This window comes from Lycorma delicatula, chromosome 1 (genome assembly GCF_047948215.1).
Source record: "Lycorma delicatula isolate Av1 chromosome 1, ASM4794821v1, whole genome shotgun sequence".
NCBI classification, from domain to species: Eukaryota; Metazoa; Arthropoda; class Insecta; order Hemiptera; family Fulgoridae; genus Lycorma; species Lycorma delicatula.
In genome coordinates, this window is record NC_134455.1 from 130065250 (window position 1) to 130085718 (window position 20469).

At 31.6% G+C, this 20469-nt stretch overlaps 1 protein-coding gene across 1 annotated transcript in view; it reads right to left on the reverse strand.

Moving 5' to 3' along the window:
* Window positions 1–622: 622 nt before the first annotated feature.
* Window positions 623–20469, reverse strand: part of LOC142318183 (uncharacterized) — a 40034-nt gene continuing 20187 nt past the window's right edge. Inside the window, exons 4-6 of the mRNA XM_075354735.1 lie at window positions 17569–17665; window positions 13829–13872; window positions 623–1293 (exon numbers count right to left, since the gene is read on the reverse strand). Coding sequence (XP_075210850.1) covers window positions 934–1293; window positions 13829–13872; window positions 17569–17665 — 501 coding nt within the window. The 3' untranslated portion in view covers window positions 623–933. The remainder of the gene's footprint in view (window positions 1294–13828; window positions 13873–17568; window positions 17666–20469) is intronic.

The window sequence follows — 20469 nt, forward strand, 5'->3', positions numbered from 1 at the left end:
CTTTCTTTTATTACTAAAAATACAACTATAAATAAAAGCAATCTACACTTAGAAATTAAATAATATTGTAAATTAATTGACAATGGACTGCTTCTAGTGGGAGTCAGCATGCGCAGCTGTCCGGCACAATTGATCCGCTCAGCGCTAATAGCAACTAAAACAAAAATGTGAGCATATATGACAAACAAACAAACCCATGCACCATCCTTTTTTATGAGAAAAACATGCATAGTTTTAACATTTTTACAGAAAACTCTGGGTAGGGCAGTATAATTAATCATAGCGTCATTACTTACACAATTTTATAGATTTTTATTTTAAGGCATAATATTAAAACAAAAAATATATATATAAATCTAAAAAAATAAATTCCCAGTAATGAAATCTAAGTAACTTCCAGTATCAGAACATCAATCTTCTTTGTTTCCAAATTATTTTTGTAAAAAAAGGTATTCATTTCAAGCAAAACTTTTAAGATACTTTTTTTCTAATTGCTGTTAATTTATGCACTACAATAATTTTATAATGATGCAAAATTAACAATTAAAACTATAATACCCAAATTTAATATACCAGTACTGTACGTAATAAAACAGTTTATCAGATTTTGAACTAGATAAAATTCATTAAAAAATAATTTTATTGAAATATAGGTACACATATAATAAAAATAATACTTTTTTAACATTTATACATAATGGAACTGAAATTTGAAATAAATAAAAAAATCTATAAATATTTCATAAAACTTTTAAAAAACTACATTTAAAAATTTGTAACTACATGAAAATTTTAAAAGATAAAGGTAAACAAGAATGGCATTAAAAAGGAATAAATATCCTGCTTTGAACAGACTACCATATCATGTTATTTACATATATAATATTAAATGTTATATATATACTGCGCGTACAGTTTTCAATAAATAAAATATCAATATTTTGAATCATCATCATCATCATCATCATCATCATCATCATCACTGGATAAAAATGCAGCAAGATGTTTATAAAGTTTTTCTAACTGAACTTTTGTTTCACTATTTAATGAAGGCATTTCTTCCCGCTGGAAACCAGGAGTTGGTAAAATAGTAACAACTCTTCCATCATGCAGAGGCACTGAAACAGTAGCAACATCTTCTCTTGGAACAGAAGATAACATAAGTGGGCTTCCAGACATTGATACTGCTTGCTCCCCAATTCTTGCGTGCCTTAGCACTGTTAAAGGTTTGTTCATATTAACTTTGGGAGTGATAGGGGTCATTGGAGAACGAAGCATTGAATTGACTGGTGTCTAGAAAACAAATAAAAAAGAATTATAAAGATAAGTAAAATACACGTAATAACAAAAATCAATAAACTAAAGTGAATTTTAAGTTTAAAGTAAATTGAAGGTGCTTAAACTTTAAAAAACACAATCAGAAATTGCTCTGATATATTTATAACATAGGAAAACTTAAAAAATAAATCAACCTCACCAATATATGTTGTGTATAGGAGTCTAAGGCCCAGTCATTTTTGTAAATATTACATAAACATATATAAAAACTACTTATTTAAAAACACATAATTACAAGGTATGAAAATAATTTCAATATACTGAAAGTTTGTCACAATGATAAAAAATTTTCATTTCTGATAAACTGATCATTATTCATATTTTTTGTTTTCTCCAACCAGTTTTCCAGGTAATGCCAGGTTTGAGTGTGAGTGCATGTGTATAGGCAGATGCAATTTCTGACACTGGCTTGCTAGGCCTGATTTAACTGCAGTGTAAGTTTAAATGTTCCAGTAAACATGTAGTCTGGAACAGATTCAGGTCAACCACTCCTGGGGTGTGTGGTTAATTGAAACCCAACCACCACGAAACACTGGTACCCACAGTCTACCATTCAAATCATATAAAAACTGCCTTTTCAAGGACTTGAAACCTTTGAAGTCTCAACTTTGAAAATCAGCTGATTTTGCAATGATCAGTTTAACCACTAGACTAACCAGTGGGTTCTTATTCATATTAATGTACAATATTCTTATATTTATTTTAAATACAAACTGATGAGGATAACTTTAAAGTTTTTCTGTTAAGTATTTTAAATAATATAAAGTTACTTTATTGTTTTGATGATTAAAAACTGATAAGAGAACTGAATTCTGTATAATGAATACAGTCTCCTTTACATAAAGTTTACTTTTGTTAATTCACGTATTTCTGCCGAAAAGAAATTACCAACAAAAATAATGTTTCTTTCCATTGTCACCGAGCAAGATGACACACCCTTTTATCCACTATCTACTCTAATTACATTCTATTCTCATCATAAATTATTGTATTCTATCATCATAATGATAGAATATAATATTTAACAGTATAATTCAGTTTTTTGTTTGTTAATCTCGTTACCATTTGACAATTTGCTTATTTTTGATTTCATTAGATTTTACCTTTTTGTAAACATACAAAAATGCAACTCGCATAATCTTCATTTGTTTCTGTAAGATAGCTTTTCCATAAAAAAAGTGCGTGGATTTCTTTAAAATTTTTGCACAAAAAAAGATTTTTTTAATTTCTTTAAAATGTTTGCACATTTTTATTTTAGTTACTATTGGCACAGAGCAGACCAATGGTGGTGTGTCAGGCAGTTGCATGCAGCATACAAACGATTTATACTTCTTGATACGGAATAATTTATCCAAAATTATATTTGTGTTTTGGGGATAAAAAAGGAAAACGTAGGGTTAGAGCTGTCAAAAAATCACAACTCAAAACTAAAAATGTTCAGGATTTTGAAGCTTTTCATTGTAAGTTTTTGTTAGTATGCTAAATTCATGAACATTAGTTACAACTGGCAAAAACATTAAACAAAATCATGTGTAATGTATGAAGCATAAACCATGTAACATTTTCGCAGCAGGCCACAGGTCCACCTTTTTCCTTGTTCAATTTCCTATTGCTTCGATTACTCCCATTCTGTTGTATGAAATATACATGAAATGTACAAATGTTTATGTGCTATCTTGCTAGTTTCAAAAGGAATTCCTCTGTCTCCTTACACTATATACTTTAATATGACTTTGGCTGTTTGCATTTCACTTTGCCTTCACCCTCTTCAATTTCCAGGACACTACTACCTTAGATATTTCAGAGATCTAACCATCAAGTTTGTTAGTAATGCAATTTACAATCTTACCCAAGATTTCACTTATTATACAAATTTGAGTTTTTTATAAATATATGTGTAAGTAGCATCCATTCTATTTCATTGATTACACTGGTCAACATGATTTTTGTCTCACGAGTACCAATATATGTACTTAATGCAGGTTTTTTATCCTGTTTTAAAATATATATTTGGAATTTCTCAATCACCTACAGTTTTTTGTTATTTTAATTTTTTTAAATATTTTAAAGCATTTTTTCACCAATTTGTCCATTGTCAAGTAAAAGCTACTTACAGCATTGTAAATATGATGGAACCAAATGAGCTAACTCAAAGGGTAGCGTTACTACTGTTGTGCAGGTTCAGATGTGTATAGATATGTACAAAAGTGGTCTAGTGTAGCACACATTCATCAGAACGATGCTAGTTGTGAGATAGTAGTGAACCAGTAAACACGTCATTGTGAGTGCTTATCTGTCTGAATTATTGTGTAATACATATTTACAGCTATCATTTCTTTTAATTTGTTGTTAGTTACAAAATTCCTAGTTTTTTAAATCATCCTAACAATTTTTTATACATGTGGTGAAGTAATACTCAAGTCCAAAGGCAAAAACCTTACCCCATTAGTAAAAAAAGAATTATGAACTTTATTTTGGGTGTAAAGTCTGGGACCAAACAAGGGCTTGAGCCTCACATATCTGTTGTTTATCATTTTCTAGGCTTCTTACTGCATGGAAAAATGGCACACGCCACATGCCATTTGCTATGCCCCCTATTTGGAGGGAACACAAAGATCACTCTTCCGACCATTATTTCTACTTAACAAACATAAGGGGATTACATCAAAATCAAACATACAGTGATGTACCCTAACTTACAATCTGCAACAAGACCAGTTCCACACTACAAATAATTGCCCATACCAAAGCCTCCAGAACATGTGATATTACATGAAGAGAGTTCAGAGTCTGATGGAAGTAAGGAAGAAAAAGAAACAGATTCTGGTGATACAACATTTAAACAAGCAGTTCATCTGAGCCTCATTTACTAACAAGAAAATCTTAACGATCTCATATGAGATTTAAAGTTATCCATAAAACAATCTGAAATGCCTGCTTCCCAGCTAAAAGGATGGAATCTTCAAAAGAATACAAAGATATGTACTTATCATAATCGTCATTCTGACTTTAAAGACTCTTTTTGTGAAGAAAATGTCTTAGTGTTTTGTAATGACATTTCTTCTCTTATGGAGACACTTTGTAATAAGCATAACCCAACAGAATGGCACTTGTTCACAGACTCCTCTAAAGTTAGTTTAAAAGCTATGCTTCTGCATAATGGCAATAAATTTCCATCAGTACCTGTGGCTCTCACTCTGCTAGTATGAAAGAAGCATATAAAACTTTAATTTATATTGGAAAAGCTTCAATATGCAGTGTATGAATGGAATATTTGTGGTAATTACACTTATTGCAACTTACATAAAGTACTGTTGTTTTTTGTGTGAATGGGAAAGTAAGGACAGAAAAAACCATTTCATTAGAAAAGAAAGGCCTAAACATGAATCACTCATTCCTGAACAGAAAAATATGAAACATGACCCATTTTGTAATCCTAAAATGTGTTACACATCAAACTAGGATTAATGAAGAATTTTGTCACCTAGAATTCTTCCAGGAAAATCTTGGCTCAGTGAGCAATGAGCACGGGGAACATTTTCATCATGAGATTTCAGCTATGAAAATTGGTAAATGGAATCCTAACATGCTGCTGATTATCATCGGACCATCAAGAGGGATGCTCCACAGGTGGAATAAGTAGAAAATCGTCATTTCTTACTTTCTAGGTGAGTCAAGTGTTTGAATATTGTGTAGTTACGAATGCAGAAAGTTTTATGTTTGAAATTATAAATGCCTGTCTCCTGGAAACCTTGTGTGATCGGGAAAAACTGCATATTTGAATTCAGGAGAAAAAATACTAATGGAATCACACATGTTTCTTCCAGAAAAAAAAAATTCATCTTCGTTCCCCAGTGTTATCAATACCAATAAACATTAGAACAATAAATGGAGTTAAAATGACTAATGATCCAATTATCTTTTTTCTAAAGCAACTCCTGGTTCTAATCAAACTTCCAGTAATTATTATACTTATACACAGTATACAGTAGGGAATGTCTGGGAATTTTATAACAGACTACACTTTCTACGTAAACTCTGGTTTAAATTCTGCCTATATGTGTATCATGTTGGCTAAAAAGGTCAAGATGTAATAATATTTTGTCAGCTCTTTGAGCAGTGTACCAGATTAAATAGAGAGCAAACAATAAAGGAAAACATAAATCATCTTATTGGTCTCAGAACCATTTCTAATTTTTGAATTTTTGAGGGCAAAATTGTTGAACTTAATCAATTAAAGTGATCTGGGGAGATGTATTTGAGTTTATGCTCAATAGAAGTACAAAAATATATAAATAATACTGGTATCCACAGGTTTTGGTATATAAGAAGTTTGCTGCGTTTGAAACTTTTTACACTGAATTTAAAAAACCTACAAGTATTTAACCAATGCACATAAGTTTTTTAAAATAACATTTTTAATGTACGGCTGCCAAAATTTCAGATATTTTTTAATTAGTGTTAACTAATGTAAAAAAATACTTTAAACAATTCTGAACAGAGGACAGGACTCCTTTGTTAGAATGAAAAGAACAATAATGAAGATGATAGTTGTATATGCAGGATAATTCATTCAATAAATGCATCATGACATGTCACCAGACAGCAGTGTACTTAACCATTCTGCTGTGGTCGCAATGTTTCATAAAAGTAATTTCTAATTTACCAAACTAGTCTTAACTGCCTCCTCTATGAATCATGAGACCTTGCCGTTGGTGAGGGGGCTTGAGTGCTCAGGGATACAGAGTAGCTGGACCGAAGGTGCAACCATATCGGAGAGGTATCTGTTGAGAGCCAGACTAAGGAATGATTCCTGAAAGAGGGCAGCAGCTCTTTCAGTAGTTGTTAGGGGCGTGAGTCACAATGACTTAAACGGCCGTATCAACATCACTCAGTCCTCTGAGTACTGCGCAGCTGAAAGCAATGGAAAACTACAGCTGCTTTTTTTCCAAGAAAATGTGGCTCTCTGCATTTTCACATAGCAACAATGGAGGCGCCTTCCTTGGTAAAATATTCCGGAGGTAAAATAGTCCCCCGTTCGGATCTCCGGGTGGGGACTACTAAGGAAGGGGTCACCAGAAAATTAAAAAATAACATTCTACGAGTCGGAGCGTGGAATGTTAGAAGCTTAAAAAAGGTTGGTAGGCTAGAAAATTTAAAAAGGGAAATGGATAGGGTGAATGTGGATATAGTAGGAATTAGTGAGGTTCGGTGGGAAGAGGAAGGCGACTTTTGGTCAGGTGATTTTAGAGTAATTAACTCAGCTTCAAATAATGGGCAGGCAGGAGTAGGTTTCGTGATGAACAAGAAGATAGGGAGGAGAGTGGAGTATTTCAAAACGCATAGCGATAGAATCATTGTAATAAGGATAAAATCAAAACCTAAACCGACAACGATTGTTAACGTTTATATGCCTACAAGCGCCCATGATGATGATGAGGTAGAGTGTGTATACGAAGAGATTGATGAAGCAATTAAACACGTAAAGGGAGATGAAAATTTAATAATAGTTGGAGATTGGAATGCAAGCATTGGAAAAGGCAAGGAAGGAAATATAGTGGGTGAATACGGGCTGGGCAAAAGGAATGAAAGAGGGGACCGACTTATAGAGTTTTGCACGAAGTATAATTTAGTAATTGCCAACACCCAATTTAAAAATCATAATAGAAGAATATACACTTGGAAAAAGCCAGGCGATACTGGAAGGTATCAGATAGATTATATCATGGTTAAGCAAAGATTTAGAAATCAACTCGTTGACTGCAGAACTTACCCTGGAGCAGACATTGATAGCGACCATAATTTGGTGATAATGAAATGTAGATTGGGGTTTAAAAACCTGAAGAAAAGTTGTCAGATGAATCGGTGGAATTTAGAGAAGCTTGAGGAAGAGGAGGTAAAGAAGATTTTTGAGGAGGACATCGCAAGAGGTCTGAGTAAAAAAGATATGGTAGAAAATGTAGAAGAAGAATGGGAGAATGTTAAAAAGGAAATTCTTAAATCAGCAGAAGCAAACTTAGGCGGAATAAAGAGAACCGGTAGAAAACCTTGGGTTTCAGACGATATATTGCAGCTGATGGATGAACGTAGAAAATATAAGAATGCTAATGATGAAGAAAGTAAAAGGAACTATCGGCAATTAAGAAATGCTATAAATAGGAAATGCAAACTGGCGAAAGAAGAGTGGATTAAAGAAAAGTGTTCAGAAGTGGAAAGAGAAATGAACATTGGTAAAATTGACGGAGCATACAGGAAAGTTAAGGAAAATTTTGGGGTAAATAAATTAAAATCTAATAATGTGTTAAACAAAGATGGTACACCAATATATAATACGAAAGGTAAAGTCGATAGATGGGTGGAATATATTGAAGAGTTATACGGAGGAAATGAATTAGAAAATGGTGTTATAGAGGAAGAAGAGGAAGTTGAGGAGGATGAAATGGGAGAAACAATACTGAGATCTGAATTTAAGAGAGCATTAAAAGATTTAAATGGCAGAAAGGCTCCTGGAATAGACGGAATACCTGTAGAATTACTGCGCAGTGCAGGTGAGGAAGCGATTGATAGATTATACAAACTGGTGTGTAATATTTATGAAAAAGGGGAATTTCCGTCAGACTTCAAAAAAAGTGTTATAGTTATGATACCAAAGAAAGCAGGGGCAGATAAATGTGAAGAATACAGAACAATTAGTTTAACTAGTCATGCATCAAAAATCTTAACTAGAATTTTATACAGAAGAATTGAGAGGAGAGTGGAAGAAGTGTTAGGAGAAGACCAATTTGGTTTCAGGGAAAGTATAGGGACAAGGGAAGCAATTTTAGGCCTCAGATTAATAGTAGAAGGAAGATTAAAGAAAAACAAACCAACATACTTGGCGTTTATAGACCTAGAAAAGGCTTTCGATAACGTAGATTGGAATAAAATGTTCAGCATTTTAAAAAAATTAGGGTTCAAATACAGAGATAGAAGAACAATTGCTAACATGTACAGGAACCAAACAGCAACAATAACAATTGAAGAACATAAGAAAGAAGCCCTAATAAGAAAGGGAGTCCGACAAGGATGTTCCCTATCTCCGTTACTTTTTAATCTTTACATGGAACTAGCAGTTAATGATGTTAAAGAACAGTTTAGATTCGGAGTAACAGTACAAGGTGAAAAGATAAAGATGCTACGATTTGCTGATGATATAGTAATTCTAGCCGAGAGTAAAAAGGATTTAGAAGAAACAATGAACGGCATAGATGAAGTCCTACGCAAGAACTATCGCATGAAAATAAACAAGAACAAAACAAAAGTAATGAAATGTAGTAGAAATAACAAAGATGGACCACTGAATGTGAAAATAGGAGGAGAAAAGATTATGGAGGTAGAAGAATTTTGTTATTTGGGAAGTAAAATTACTAAAGATGGACGAAGCAGGAGCGATATAAAATGCCGAATAGCACAAGCTAAACGAGCCTTCAGTAAGAAATATAATTTGTTTACATCAAAAATTAATTTAAATCTCAGGAAAAGATTTTTGAAAGTGTATGTTTGGAGTGTCGCTTTATATGGAAGTGAAACTTGGACAATCGGAGTATCTGAGAAGAAAAGATTAGAAGCTTTTGAAATGTGGTGCTATAGGAGAATGTTAAAAATCAGATGGGTGGATAAAGTGACAAATGAAGAGGTATTGCGGCAAATAGATGAAGAAAGAAGCATTTGGAAGAATATAGTTAAAAGAAGAGACAGACTTATAGGCCACATACTAAGGCATCCTGGAATAGTCGCTTTAATATTGGAAGGACAGGTAGAAGGGAAAAATTGTGTAGGCAGGCCACGTTTGGAGTATGTAAAACAAATTGTTGGGGATGTAGGATGTAGAGGGTATACTGAAATGAAACGACTAGCACTAGATAGGGAATCTTGGAGAGCTGCATCAAACCAGTCAAATGACTGAAGACAAAAAAAAAAGTCTTAACTGCTTTTGTTATCTTTAATTTCAATGTTGTCAAAGTTCCTAGAAGTCTAATTTTCTTTGTTAGCGATGATGTCATTTCTTCAACTTGTTCGTATTCAGAAATTATTTTATCAGTCTTACGTAATTCTTTAACGGTCTGCTTGCTTGTAAATTATTTTTGTTTTGTCTTCGTTCCTGAATTCCACACGTTTTCTCTAATCGTCCTCACACTAACACTTTCACACACACTCTTCTGTCCATTGCCTAGTTCGCTTCCTCTACTTCTCACCACGCCACATTTTGTCATTCCAGTTCAGATCTGACTTTCACTATGTGTGGATCGTTCTCGTCTTTCTCTCTCTCTCTCTCTCGTACAGTGTAGTCCAGGAAAGACTTTCACTATGTGTCGTTGCCTGCGATTTGATTTCATCTCTGTCTCTCTCATATAGTTTGGTTATATTCATTGCCTTTGTGCATTCTTAAACGTTGTGGTAATACTCGGCTGCCATATCGTCTTGTTGTACTCTGTTGAAAGTGGTTCAGCTACTACAAACCAGCCAAATTTATCGACGCAGTATCTTGCGTCGATAAATTTGCTCCGTATTGTTCAATTTCTAGTAACTAAGTGTTACCTCTGTATTTTCTGATACACCACTGTAGATTACGCCAAGGATAAACTGTATGTATATATGTGTACTTTAATTCACGAGTTCATTTTTTACAAAAAATAATGTGTGATTAAGGCAAATTAAAATTATTCATTATTTACTATATTAAACAGTTATGTTATTAGTAAAATTAGTGAAATACTCAATTAATTGTACATTATGAATTTGAAATTCAAGATTGGCTAAAAAAATCATTTCTTTACTCAAGTGTAGTCATGAAATGTGGCTTAGATAAAGGTTATGTTATTATTTTTCATGCGTGACATATTTTATATGTTATTAATGATAACTATTATTAATAATATTCTGGTTGTTCATTAAAAGTCTTTGAGTCAGTTGCTGAGGGTAAATTACGTTTTTACTTGAAATGTTTTTAAATACTGACTCTATCATTTAATTTAATTTGTTAAGTGCAGAGATTAATTCTTATCTATTCATGAACTGAATTCATGTTACTTTTCTTAAATTAATCTAAAGAAAATAACTCCTGAAGTGAAGTTATGATTTTGGACTTCTTTGTAATTAATATTGTGATTTGTTCTAGTAATATTTATTGCTTTTGTATTCCATCCTGTAGTTTGAATAATAATGTATTTAGTTCTTTAAACTATTTTTAGACTTGTATTTAATACAAAAGATTTTCAAAATAGTTATTTGAAAAATGTATGTTTATGTATTTGTCATTCAATATTATAATTGATAAGTTGATTCAGCTGATATTCCTTGCATAAATACTGTATAGGATTAAGTTTATTTTGTAATTTAATTTACAAATTAATTTAATTTCTTTTAAGTTTATGATTTAAAAGAAAAGGTTTACTTGTTTTTTTTTCTAATTAAAGTGCAATTTTTTTGGCAAAAACGAGCTGTGTCATTTTATTTTGTAATTTTACCTGACACTTAGTCTAGTTTCATTATAGTTTAATCAAAAAATTTACTATGTGAAGTGTGTTGCATTACATAGAGAAAAATATGCCAATAGTGTGTATATCATTCAGATACATTCTGTAATGTGTATGGAGATCTGACAAGTAAAGATCAGTGAGAATGTTTGACTGCAATAGTTGAAAATATTTTTTTTTTGTCTTAAGTCATTTGACTGCTTTGATGCAGCTCTTCAAGATTCCCTGTCTAGTGCTAGTCATTTCATTTCGGTATACCCACTACATCCTACATCCCTAACAATTTTTTTTACATACTCCAAACGTTGCCTGCCTGCACAATATATCCTTCTACCTGTCCCTACAATATGAAACCGACTACTCCAGGATGCCTTAATATGTGGCCTAGTCTGTCTCTTCTTTTAACTATATTTTTCCAAATGCTTCTTTCTTGATCGATTTGCCGCAATAACTCCTCATTTGTCACTTTATCCACCCATCTGATTTTTAACATTCTCCTATAGCACCGCATTTCAAAAGCTTCTAATCTTTTCTTCTCCAAGTTTCACTTCTATATAAGGCTATGCTTATACATTTATCTGCTTCTGCTTTCTTTGGTATCATGACGGCTGTAACACTCTTTTTGAAGTCTGATAGAACTTCTCCTTTTTCATAAATATTTCACACCAGTTTGTATAAACTATCAATTGCTTCCTCACCTGCACTGCACAGTAATTCTACAGGTATTCCGTCTATTCCAGGAGCCTTTCTGTCATTCAAATCTTTTAATGCTCTCTTAGTATTGTTTCTCCCCTTTCATCTTCTTCATTTATTTTATTAATTCATTTCCTCCATATAACTCTTTAATATATTCCACCCACCTATGGACTTTGCCTTTCATATTAAATTGGTGTACCATCTTTGTTTAACATATTATTAGATTTTAATTTATGTACCCCAAAATTTTCCTTAACTTTCCTGTATGCTCCGTGTATTTTACCAATGTTCATTTCTCTTTCCACTTAATACTTTTCTTTAATCCACTCTTCTTTCGCCAGTTTGCACTTCCTGTTTATAGTATTTCTTAATTGTCGACAATTACTTTTACTTTCTTCATCACTAGCATTCTTATATTTTCTACGTTCATCCATCAGCTGCAATATCGTCTGAAATCCAAGGTGTTTTACCAGTTCTCTTTGTTTTGCCTAAGTTCGCTTCTGCTGATTTAAGAATTTCCTTTTTAACATTCTCTCATTCTTCTTCTACACTTTCTACCTCATCTTTTTTATTCAGACCTCTTGTGATGTCCTCCTTAAAAATGTTCTTTCCCTCCTCTTCCTCAAGCTTCTCTAAATTCCACCGATTCATCTGACATCTTTTCTTCAGGTTTTTAAACCCCAATCTATATTTCATTAACGCTAAATTATGGTTGCTATGAATGTCTGCTCCAGGGTAAGTTTGACAGTTGAGATTTCTAAATCTTTGCTTAACCATAATATATAATCTATCTGATACCTTGCAGTATCACCTGGCTTTTTCCATGTGCATATTATGTGAAAATATTATGAATCATATTTTGGCTGTAAAGTGGGAATCAAGATAAAAACTGGGTAGTTCATATATGCTGTTCAACCTGTGGAATTTTTGACAAACCAGGCTAAGGGTCCTCAGCAAACTCTGGTATAACCACTAAGTGATAAAAATCAAAAATAATAATCAGGCTTTTACTTAAGTGTTATAAATAATAAATCCAAATGCTCAGTAAAGTACACAAATTTATTATCTGCTATGAGGTACAGTAAAAACTTACTACAACCATATCATACAACATATTTAACTAAAGAAAATGAATTAGGAAATGAGTTATATAATTTCTGTAGCTACAGAAATTCAAAATGAGAAGCAAGGTGATACTGTGAACCTACTCTCATAACTCAAGGCAAATTAAAAGACCTTATACGAGATTTGAAACTGCCAAAATAAAGGCAGGGCAAACTTTTAGATTCTAAGCTGAAAGACTAAAATGTGTTTTTCATATGAAAAAATTTCCTGGTTGTTAGTGATGGAAAAATCAAAGAAATTTTTGTGTACCCCCAAATAAGAACTTGATTAAAGTTGGGGGCCATTCAAATGTGTTGAATATTTTTGAGGAAACCATAGAGCCCTAAACTACTGACACTGCGGGTGAACTGTTAGTCATGTAAGTATAGGGATGCAGCATGTCCCTCAAAATTTATTTCTTGGACCCACCTATCTATATTTCTTCCTAACCAATCTTGGTACCAACAGTGACAAACTGAAAGAGCTTTCCATGTTTTTCATTAAATATAATTTAATTGAATACTTTACATTGTGCATTTCTTTAGTGTAGCAAAAATGTAACAATGATTTGGTTGTGTTTAATGTATAAATAAATATTGAAACAAAGTTAATCAGAAGTAGACTGATTAAATCTGTAAAAGTCAATGTTTTATTTTATAGAATCCTGAATATGTAACAAGCTAGTGAAATTGAAATGTAACTGAAGCACTGACTGATTACCTTCTGCTGCATATGAACCTTAAATAGGTCGTTTCAATAAGATTCAACTACTATCAGATACATTAACAACTTTAAATCTGAAGAATGAATTAAATAAACAAATATTGCCTTAAGATGATATCTGTACATCATCACGAAATATTGTATTAAAAATAACTTTCAGTAGTAATGAGATTGCTTTAGAAGTGTTTAAATGTTAAATGAATGTAAATCACACATATTATTTTATCATATACTAACAGTTTACAAACTACTTTAACAGCTGTTATCACTTACAATTTCACAGACAAAAGACCCATAAATTTGTTCTAATAATATCTTCTGGAAGCACAACTAGTTAAATATTTTATCAAAATACAGCCATTTTTACCAAGAGATTATGAGGAACTACATATAAACAATTACTTAAAATGTATTCCAATATATATTGTAAACATAATAGTTTATATACTCACTCCAGTATATTTTCCGCGTTTCTTTTTACCTTTCTTCAAAACCACTAAAAAAAAATGCAAAATTAGTAAAAAACAAATTAAATCTTTCATAATCATTCAATACAGTACAGTAATCCCAAAATCCTAAAATAAAACTTGAAACCTGTCACAAATTGTTTGTTACTTACCCTCTTTGTAAGAATTGGAAAATAGTCCCACTTGCATGAAGGGTTTTGGGAGGAGGTGGAAAGCTGGTAAAATGTGATCTTTTCCAAATATCTCAAAAATTATGCATTCTACCACAAACATCACTCTGAATTTAATTTAAAGAAAATTAAATTCAAACTTAAATGGTCCTATACATATTTTAAAAGTCAACTGTTACAGAGATGTGGAGTAAATTTCATTGAGTTTCCACTTTTTGTAAAAATTACTTAGAGCATCTTCAGACCAGCTCTCAAAGCGGCAAATTATTTCAGTGCAAGAAATAGGTATAAAATCTATAATAAATTGCATTTAATAAAATGTAATTTTTTACATTTATTAAATGTAATATACATTTTTTTTTTTTTTAATTAAAAAAATGTATAATTTAATCCACAATGGATTAAGTGTCATTTAAATAATTAACTTATCCAGAGCTTTGATATTCTCAATAGGCTTCTCTGCCTCTTCAGGGAAAAATCTTCTTTGTGATCATGATCCTCTTCTGAAAGATTTCTTGTTGCTATCTCAATTGCCTGTTTGTAATTTTGGATGGATGTATGTTAATTCAGTACCTTTTTTTTTCCTGTTTAGCCTCCGGTAACTACTGTTTAGATAATACTACAGAGGATGATATGTATGAGTGTAAATGAAGTGTAGTCTTGTACATTCTCACTTTGACTATTCCTGAGATGTGTGGTTAATTGAAACCCAATCACCAAAGAACACCGGCATCCATGATCTAGTATTCAAATCTGTGTAAAAATAATTGGTTTTACTAGGACTTGAACGCTGGAACTCTCGGCTTCCAAATCAGCTGTACCATGCCAGGCTTACTAGAGAAAGTGAGGCAAGAGAAGCAAAGCATCCCCAATTTTCTTCTTCACTGTGCCAAATGTACGAACTCTAACCAGAGGAATAGGTTTGACTAATAGTTTCCAATCAAGTCTTCTTCAAAGTAGTCCTCTATAATCCAATATAATAAATATCTTTATTATATTGGAATATAAGTAAGAATATAAATAGTCTTTCCATGGCTGGAAAATTGTTTATATTCCTTTTTTGGAATGGCTACCAGCTATGTTGTCATTAAACCCTCTTGATTGACAAATCAGTACCCTTTTAACGGCATTTTAGGAAACGAGCATGACTGGTGAGTAAAGAACTTAATTTCTTTCTTGACCAAGAAATCCTGGATTAGATGTGAGAAATGGATGGCTGCATTGTTGTGATCCATTGCCAATTTGTAGTTCCCACAGGTCTGGTCTCTTGTGCTGAAGTGCAGTGAGAAAGTGATGCAGAATACTTTTTGTCAGCTACACTTTAACTTTGTTATTTACTTAGCTTTTTAGACTCTTACAGATGATGGAGATTTCCACTGTAATGACTAGGTTATGGTTTTGAGTTGTACCTATCCATCATTAGTTATTAAGGTCTTAAGAATGCTAGGATTACCATTATGGTGCAATCTAGTGTGTCCTGAGCAATGTCTGTTCTGACACTTTTTGTTGAATAGAAAGCAGTTTTGCCAAAAGATTTTAAAATAACCATAATCTGTGTATCTTTTAACTGTCAATTAAATTATGTAATGAGAACAATCATTAATCCTTTTCTAGGACGGTCAGCTGATGATATTCCATTATTAAATTGGCATTACTATTAAGACATTTGGATCTCAGCTTGACAATCTACTGGTACAGGCCCCATAATTTTATTCCCAAAAATATCACCAAGCTTTTGGCAGAACTAGATACAGTATTGCTGTAATTCTTAAGTCATTATTAACCAAATTAACATATGACAATCACTTGTAACACTAACACATAGTGGCTTCTGGACAACTGACATAGTCACAGGTTACAAAAAAATAACATGAATTTCACATTAAGTACTACTGCTGTGCTCTAACAAGTGTTATTGCTCATTCGTTTTTTAGAAAAGAAAAAAGAAAATGGCTAAACATTTTGAACAGACCTCTTACTGTAGTTTCACCAGATTTACAAAATCAGAGTAAGATCACTGTATCTGTTTATTGTTATTTTCAACATTTAAAAACTTCCGGTGATGTTTTTTGTGAATATTTTTCCAATGCTCAACAAGCTACACCAGATGCTTGTTGTGTCAGAATTGTAGAGTGAATTACTGCAGAGGGTAATAAGAGCTTTACTAAAAGGAAAGCTGATAACAAAAAAGTGTACATTTTTTTCTTCCCCGAAGAAAAAAGCCATATAATAAAAGTGACAGATTTGAATGGTTATGATTGATTAGGACGTGATACGTAAAACCATCCTTTGAGTTCTATGAGCATGGGGAGTTACAAAGTACCCATTACAAAGTAAAACACAAATTACAAGAGAAAATTAATTACAGTGGTAACGTGATGTTTTTATGGAGAATTTTTAAGGATCTTGGATTTTCATTTGAAAAATGTAACTTCGTCATTAATAAATGGTTGGTCACTTGAAAAAATGTTTTTTCAGTCAATAAGCTTGATCTTCTAAATTCAGTTTAACCCAACTTAACTTCTGTGGGCCCAAATTAAAAAGATGTTGCTGAATGATGCCTTGTAATCACTGATGACTAGGTTAGGTGCATTAGTCATGATGAAAAACTTAAGAAAAACGATTTTGTCAAAGGGCTGAGAAAAGAAACAATGAATAGTTTTATTATAAATATCCATGAAAATGAAGACAATGAACCTGGCAGTTTGTCAAAGTAACTTACTTTTTTTATTTTAAGGTTATTTATAAGTAAAATAAAATAAATCTGTATATTTATGGAAATTTTGTCAAGTTAATAGTATGTTTACTTTATTTTTTTTTTAAACACAGTGCTGTTTGTTCATCAGTAAAATTCATATTATTCAAACATTGTATATTATAGTGATCTTTATTTCAGAGAATAAGTATGAGTGATCAACATCACAGTTCCAAAGAACTGTTAATAAAATAATTATTCTCACAATAAATAAATATGCCATCATCTGATAATACTTATTATTTAACCATGACTTAAAAAAAAAAAAAACGACATTTAACCCATTTGCTTACAAATTTTGCCCATAAAACCCACTATTATCTCTTTATTTATTTTTTACATCAATTTAGTTTTTTAAAAATACATTCAATCAATTTATTTCTTATGCTAATCAATTCTGGATTGGAAAGATTTTTGCTGTGTAAAAAATAATTTCTAATTCCTCTTGTGACAGATTCAAGCATTATGTGCATGAAAATAAACAAAAGTAAGATAAAATAATTTTATCATATTATATAAAATGAGCAATGATCATACAAAAAGACCTAGGAAACAAACAATAAAATATGTGAAGTACGACTGACCAAAATGTGTTTCAATGAAACTGGTAACCCAAACCATTTTATTATATATTATTTTTTAAATTTAAATCAATTAAATACAATATTTTAATGTGTAAGGTATTATACCAAAGAAATGAGACCTGTGAATTCATAGCGAGCCATATTTGTCAAAGGTAAGCAAATGGGTTATATATTTCAACAATTTATAACAAATTTACTTAAAGTAAATAACATTACCGTCTGGTATCTTGAATTCTGAAACCAATTCATTATTTTCTTCAGATAGGCATTTTATTTCTTCCTCAGCAGGCTCTTCTATTATATCAACAGCATACTGTAGAGTGAAAAATCACTAATATAAAATGAAGATCACATTGTATCATAAAGAACATAAGAGTTTAACATTAAGTGTACACTTTACGTGTACTTTAATAATTGACACTTGTAAAACAAACCAAAAATGTACTAAGAGAAGAATCTGAAAGATAAGCAAAGGATATCAAAGCAACTGGTTACTTGATATTCCAGTATAGAAATATGTTAATTGCTCACGTTTCGCTTATTTTATCCAAGAATATATGGAGTGCCAACAGTTATCTTTAGCATACACCACACCATTTTTTTTAATTACTGATCAAACAACAGTTTTTTAATTTTATTTTAAAACATTGTTTTAAAATAAAGTTGTTCATATTTTTTACATCTATTTCTAATTTTTAATAAGGTAAATGCACTTCCTAGCACATTGCCATACTATACTATAACCACAATTTGGAATATAATTTAATCATTAAAAAAAAAAAATAAAACTAACTATTCTGCATGCTACAACCCCAAAAAATATAAAACCCTTACAGATTACAAATGCTTTTTATAGTTTCACAAAAAAAAAGCTTCTTACTGAAGTAAATTTTTAAATGAGACCTGCTCCAAAATTCGAGCATTTTCAAAATATAAAATAAATTGTTAAAGTCTTTTTAACCATTTACTGTTTATTTATTGACTGATTTCAATCTGGTCTTGATCAAGTTGGACATTAAAATATTGTTTGTGAATTAAAATATATAAACAGATGTTAACTCTTCAAAAATTGATTTTCTACAGTTTCCAGTTTTCAATTCAAGTATAAACTAAAATGAATTCCTTGATATAAAACTGCTGAGAAAAAAATAAAATAACCAAAACCAGAATTTCCATCATTCCATAACGTGGTTTACACACTATCATGCTAGGATATGCCTTGAATATGTATGAAATGCATATACCTTAAATTACATATACCATATTTTTTCCATCAATGCAGCTTATTGCCCCATTTTACTTCCTTTTACGAAGTAAGGAAGTATTGTGATCGCGAAAGATTTCGGTTTTCAGATTTTAGCTGAAATATCCATTTTGAGTAGTGTCAGCGTGACGTCTGTATATATGTATGTATCTCATCACTCAAAGCCATAGGATGTTGAAATTTTATATTTAGGTCTGTTGTAACATCTAGTTGTACACCTCCCTTTTTGATTGCGCTCACAGAGAGCTTTTCAACAATATATCATAAGTGGTACTTCTTTTCATTGATTCCAGAGTTACAGCCAAATGAAATTTTAATTAATGAAATATTTGGATCTTAGAAGGGGAAGAAGTAATCGGTTCTAATCAGACTTCATCTCCTTTTTTTTAATTTAAATATATTGATTTATTAACGTCTGATTGTAAAAGAAGTTATAAATGAAATAAAATTTTATGTACTTTTCACAAAAAAAAAAAAAAAAAAAAAAAAAAAAAAAAAATGCGTAATGTAATTTAATAGGCATACAAGGAAGTCGAGAGGGGCCCACATCAGATTTTTTTACAATTTAAAAATTCTGCTCACATATATATTAGATGTAGTAGTCCCTTACACATACATACAACCTGAAAAATGTAGATACACAGGTTATATATTAAGTTGTAATTAAATCTGAGGTTACTGATTACTTTTCATTATTTTAAAAACAAAGATTCCTGTTTGTAGTTTTTTTATACAAGGACAACATGAGTTTCAAGTCAATTCTTATGTAAATGTAACCCTAGTTCATTAGACTAAACTTTTTTTTAAATCATCTTTGTCTATGGTATATTAAATTAAAATTATTTTAATGCGAGAATTAGCCATCACCAGATTTAAATATAACAATATTCAAGCTGTCTTTATTTGCAGTAAAAAAATTATAATTAAAATATTTAATTATACTATTAATAGAAATAACAATTAATTTCAAGTGCACAGGTAGGATTTGAAGTCTTACCACAACATAAAACTATCATCATCATAGAAAATTGGTATACAATTATCAAATGTAGGTTCATTATTACAACAAATAAATAAAAAGAAGCATAAACAGATTCCTAAGATAAAAATCATCCTTAGAAATAATACAGCTATATAAAGTATATTTGCACGGTGTTTACGCCATGCGTAAAATTTCGGTATTTCCAATGAATTCAAAGCTAGGGTTGGGTCATGTTGTTATCACAGGCTTGATATATTTATTACTATGTTTTGTTTTGGGCTTGTGTTATGTGCATCTGTTTGTTTAAATTTGTTCGTTTTATTCGAGCCCTGGCGTCAACCAGACGGTGATTTCTGTCATTCTAGTGACCGCGTGTTTTCATTTTTCGCAAATTTATTGCTGCTCTCATACACTCCCTTTTTGCTTCGTTCACATACTAATACTGGCACACATCTCCTGTTGCCAACACACACTCTCTTAGATCTGCCTAGGCTCGGTTTCCCCTTCTTTTCGTTCACGCCATCTTTTCGGCAGAGTTGACCGTCACAATTTAAGACGCCTTTACGTTTCGCTCTCAAGATTTGTGATAATATCTTCATCACCTTCATACTCGCATACACGGTGCGGTATTTCTGTGTCGAAAATATTTTCTAGTTCTACTCATCAAGTTTTTCGTGATTTCACAGTTTTCTATGTTCGTCCAGCCTCGTTTCTTCGTTAAGTGATTCTTCAAATTCTACATTACTTCTCTGTGGAAAGTGTTTCAATCATTACAAGCTGTCAATTCAGTCAACGCCGAATTTTCTCCAGCTTCTTATTACAATATCAGCGAAGCAGAATTTCTTCAAACTCGTTGCTACACATTTCAGAC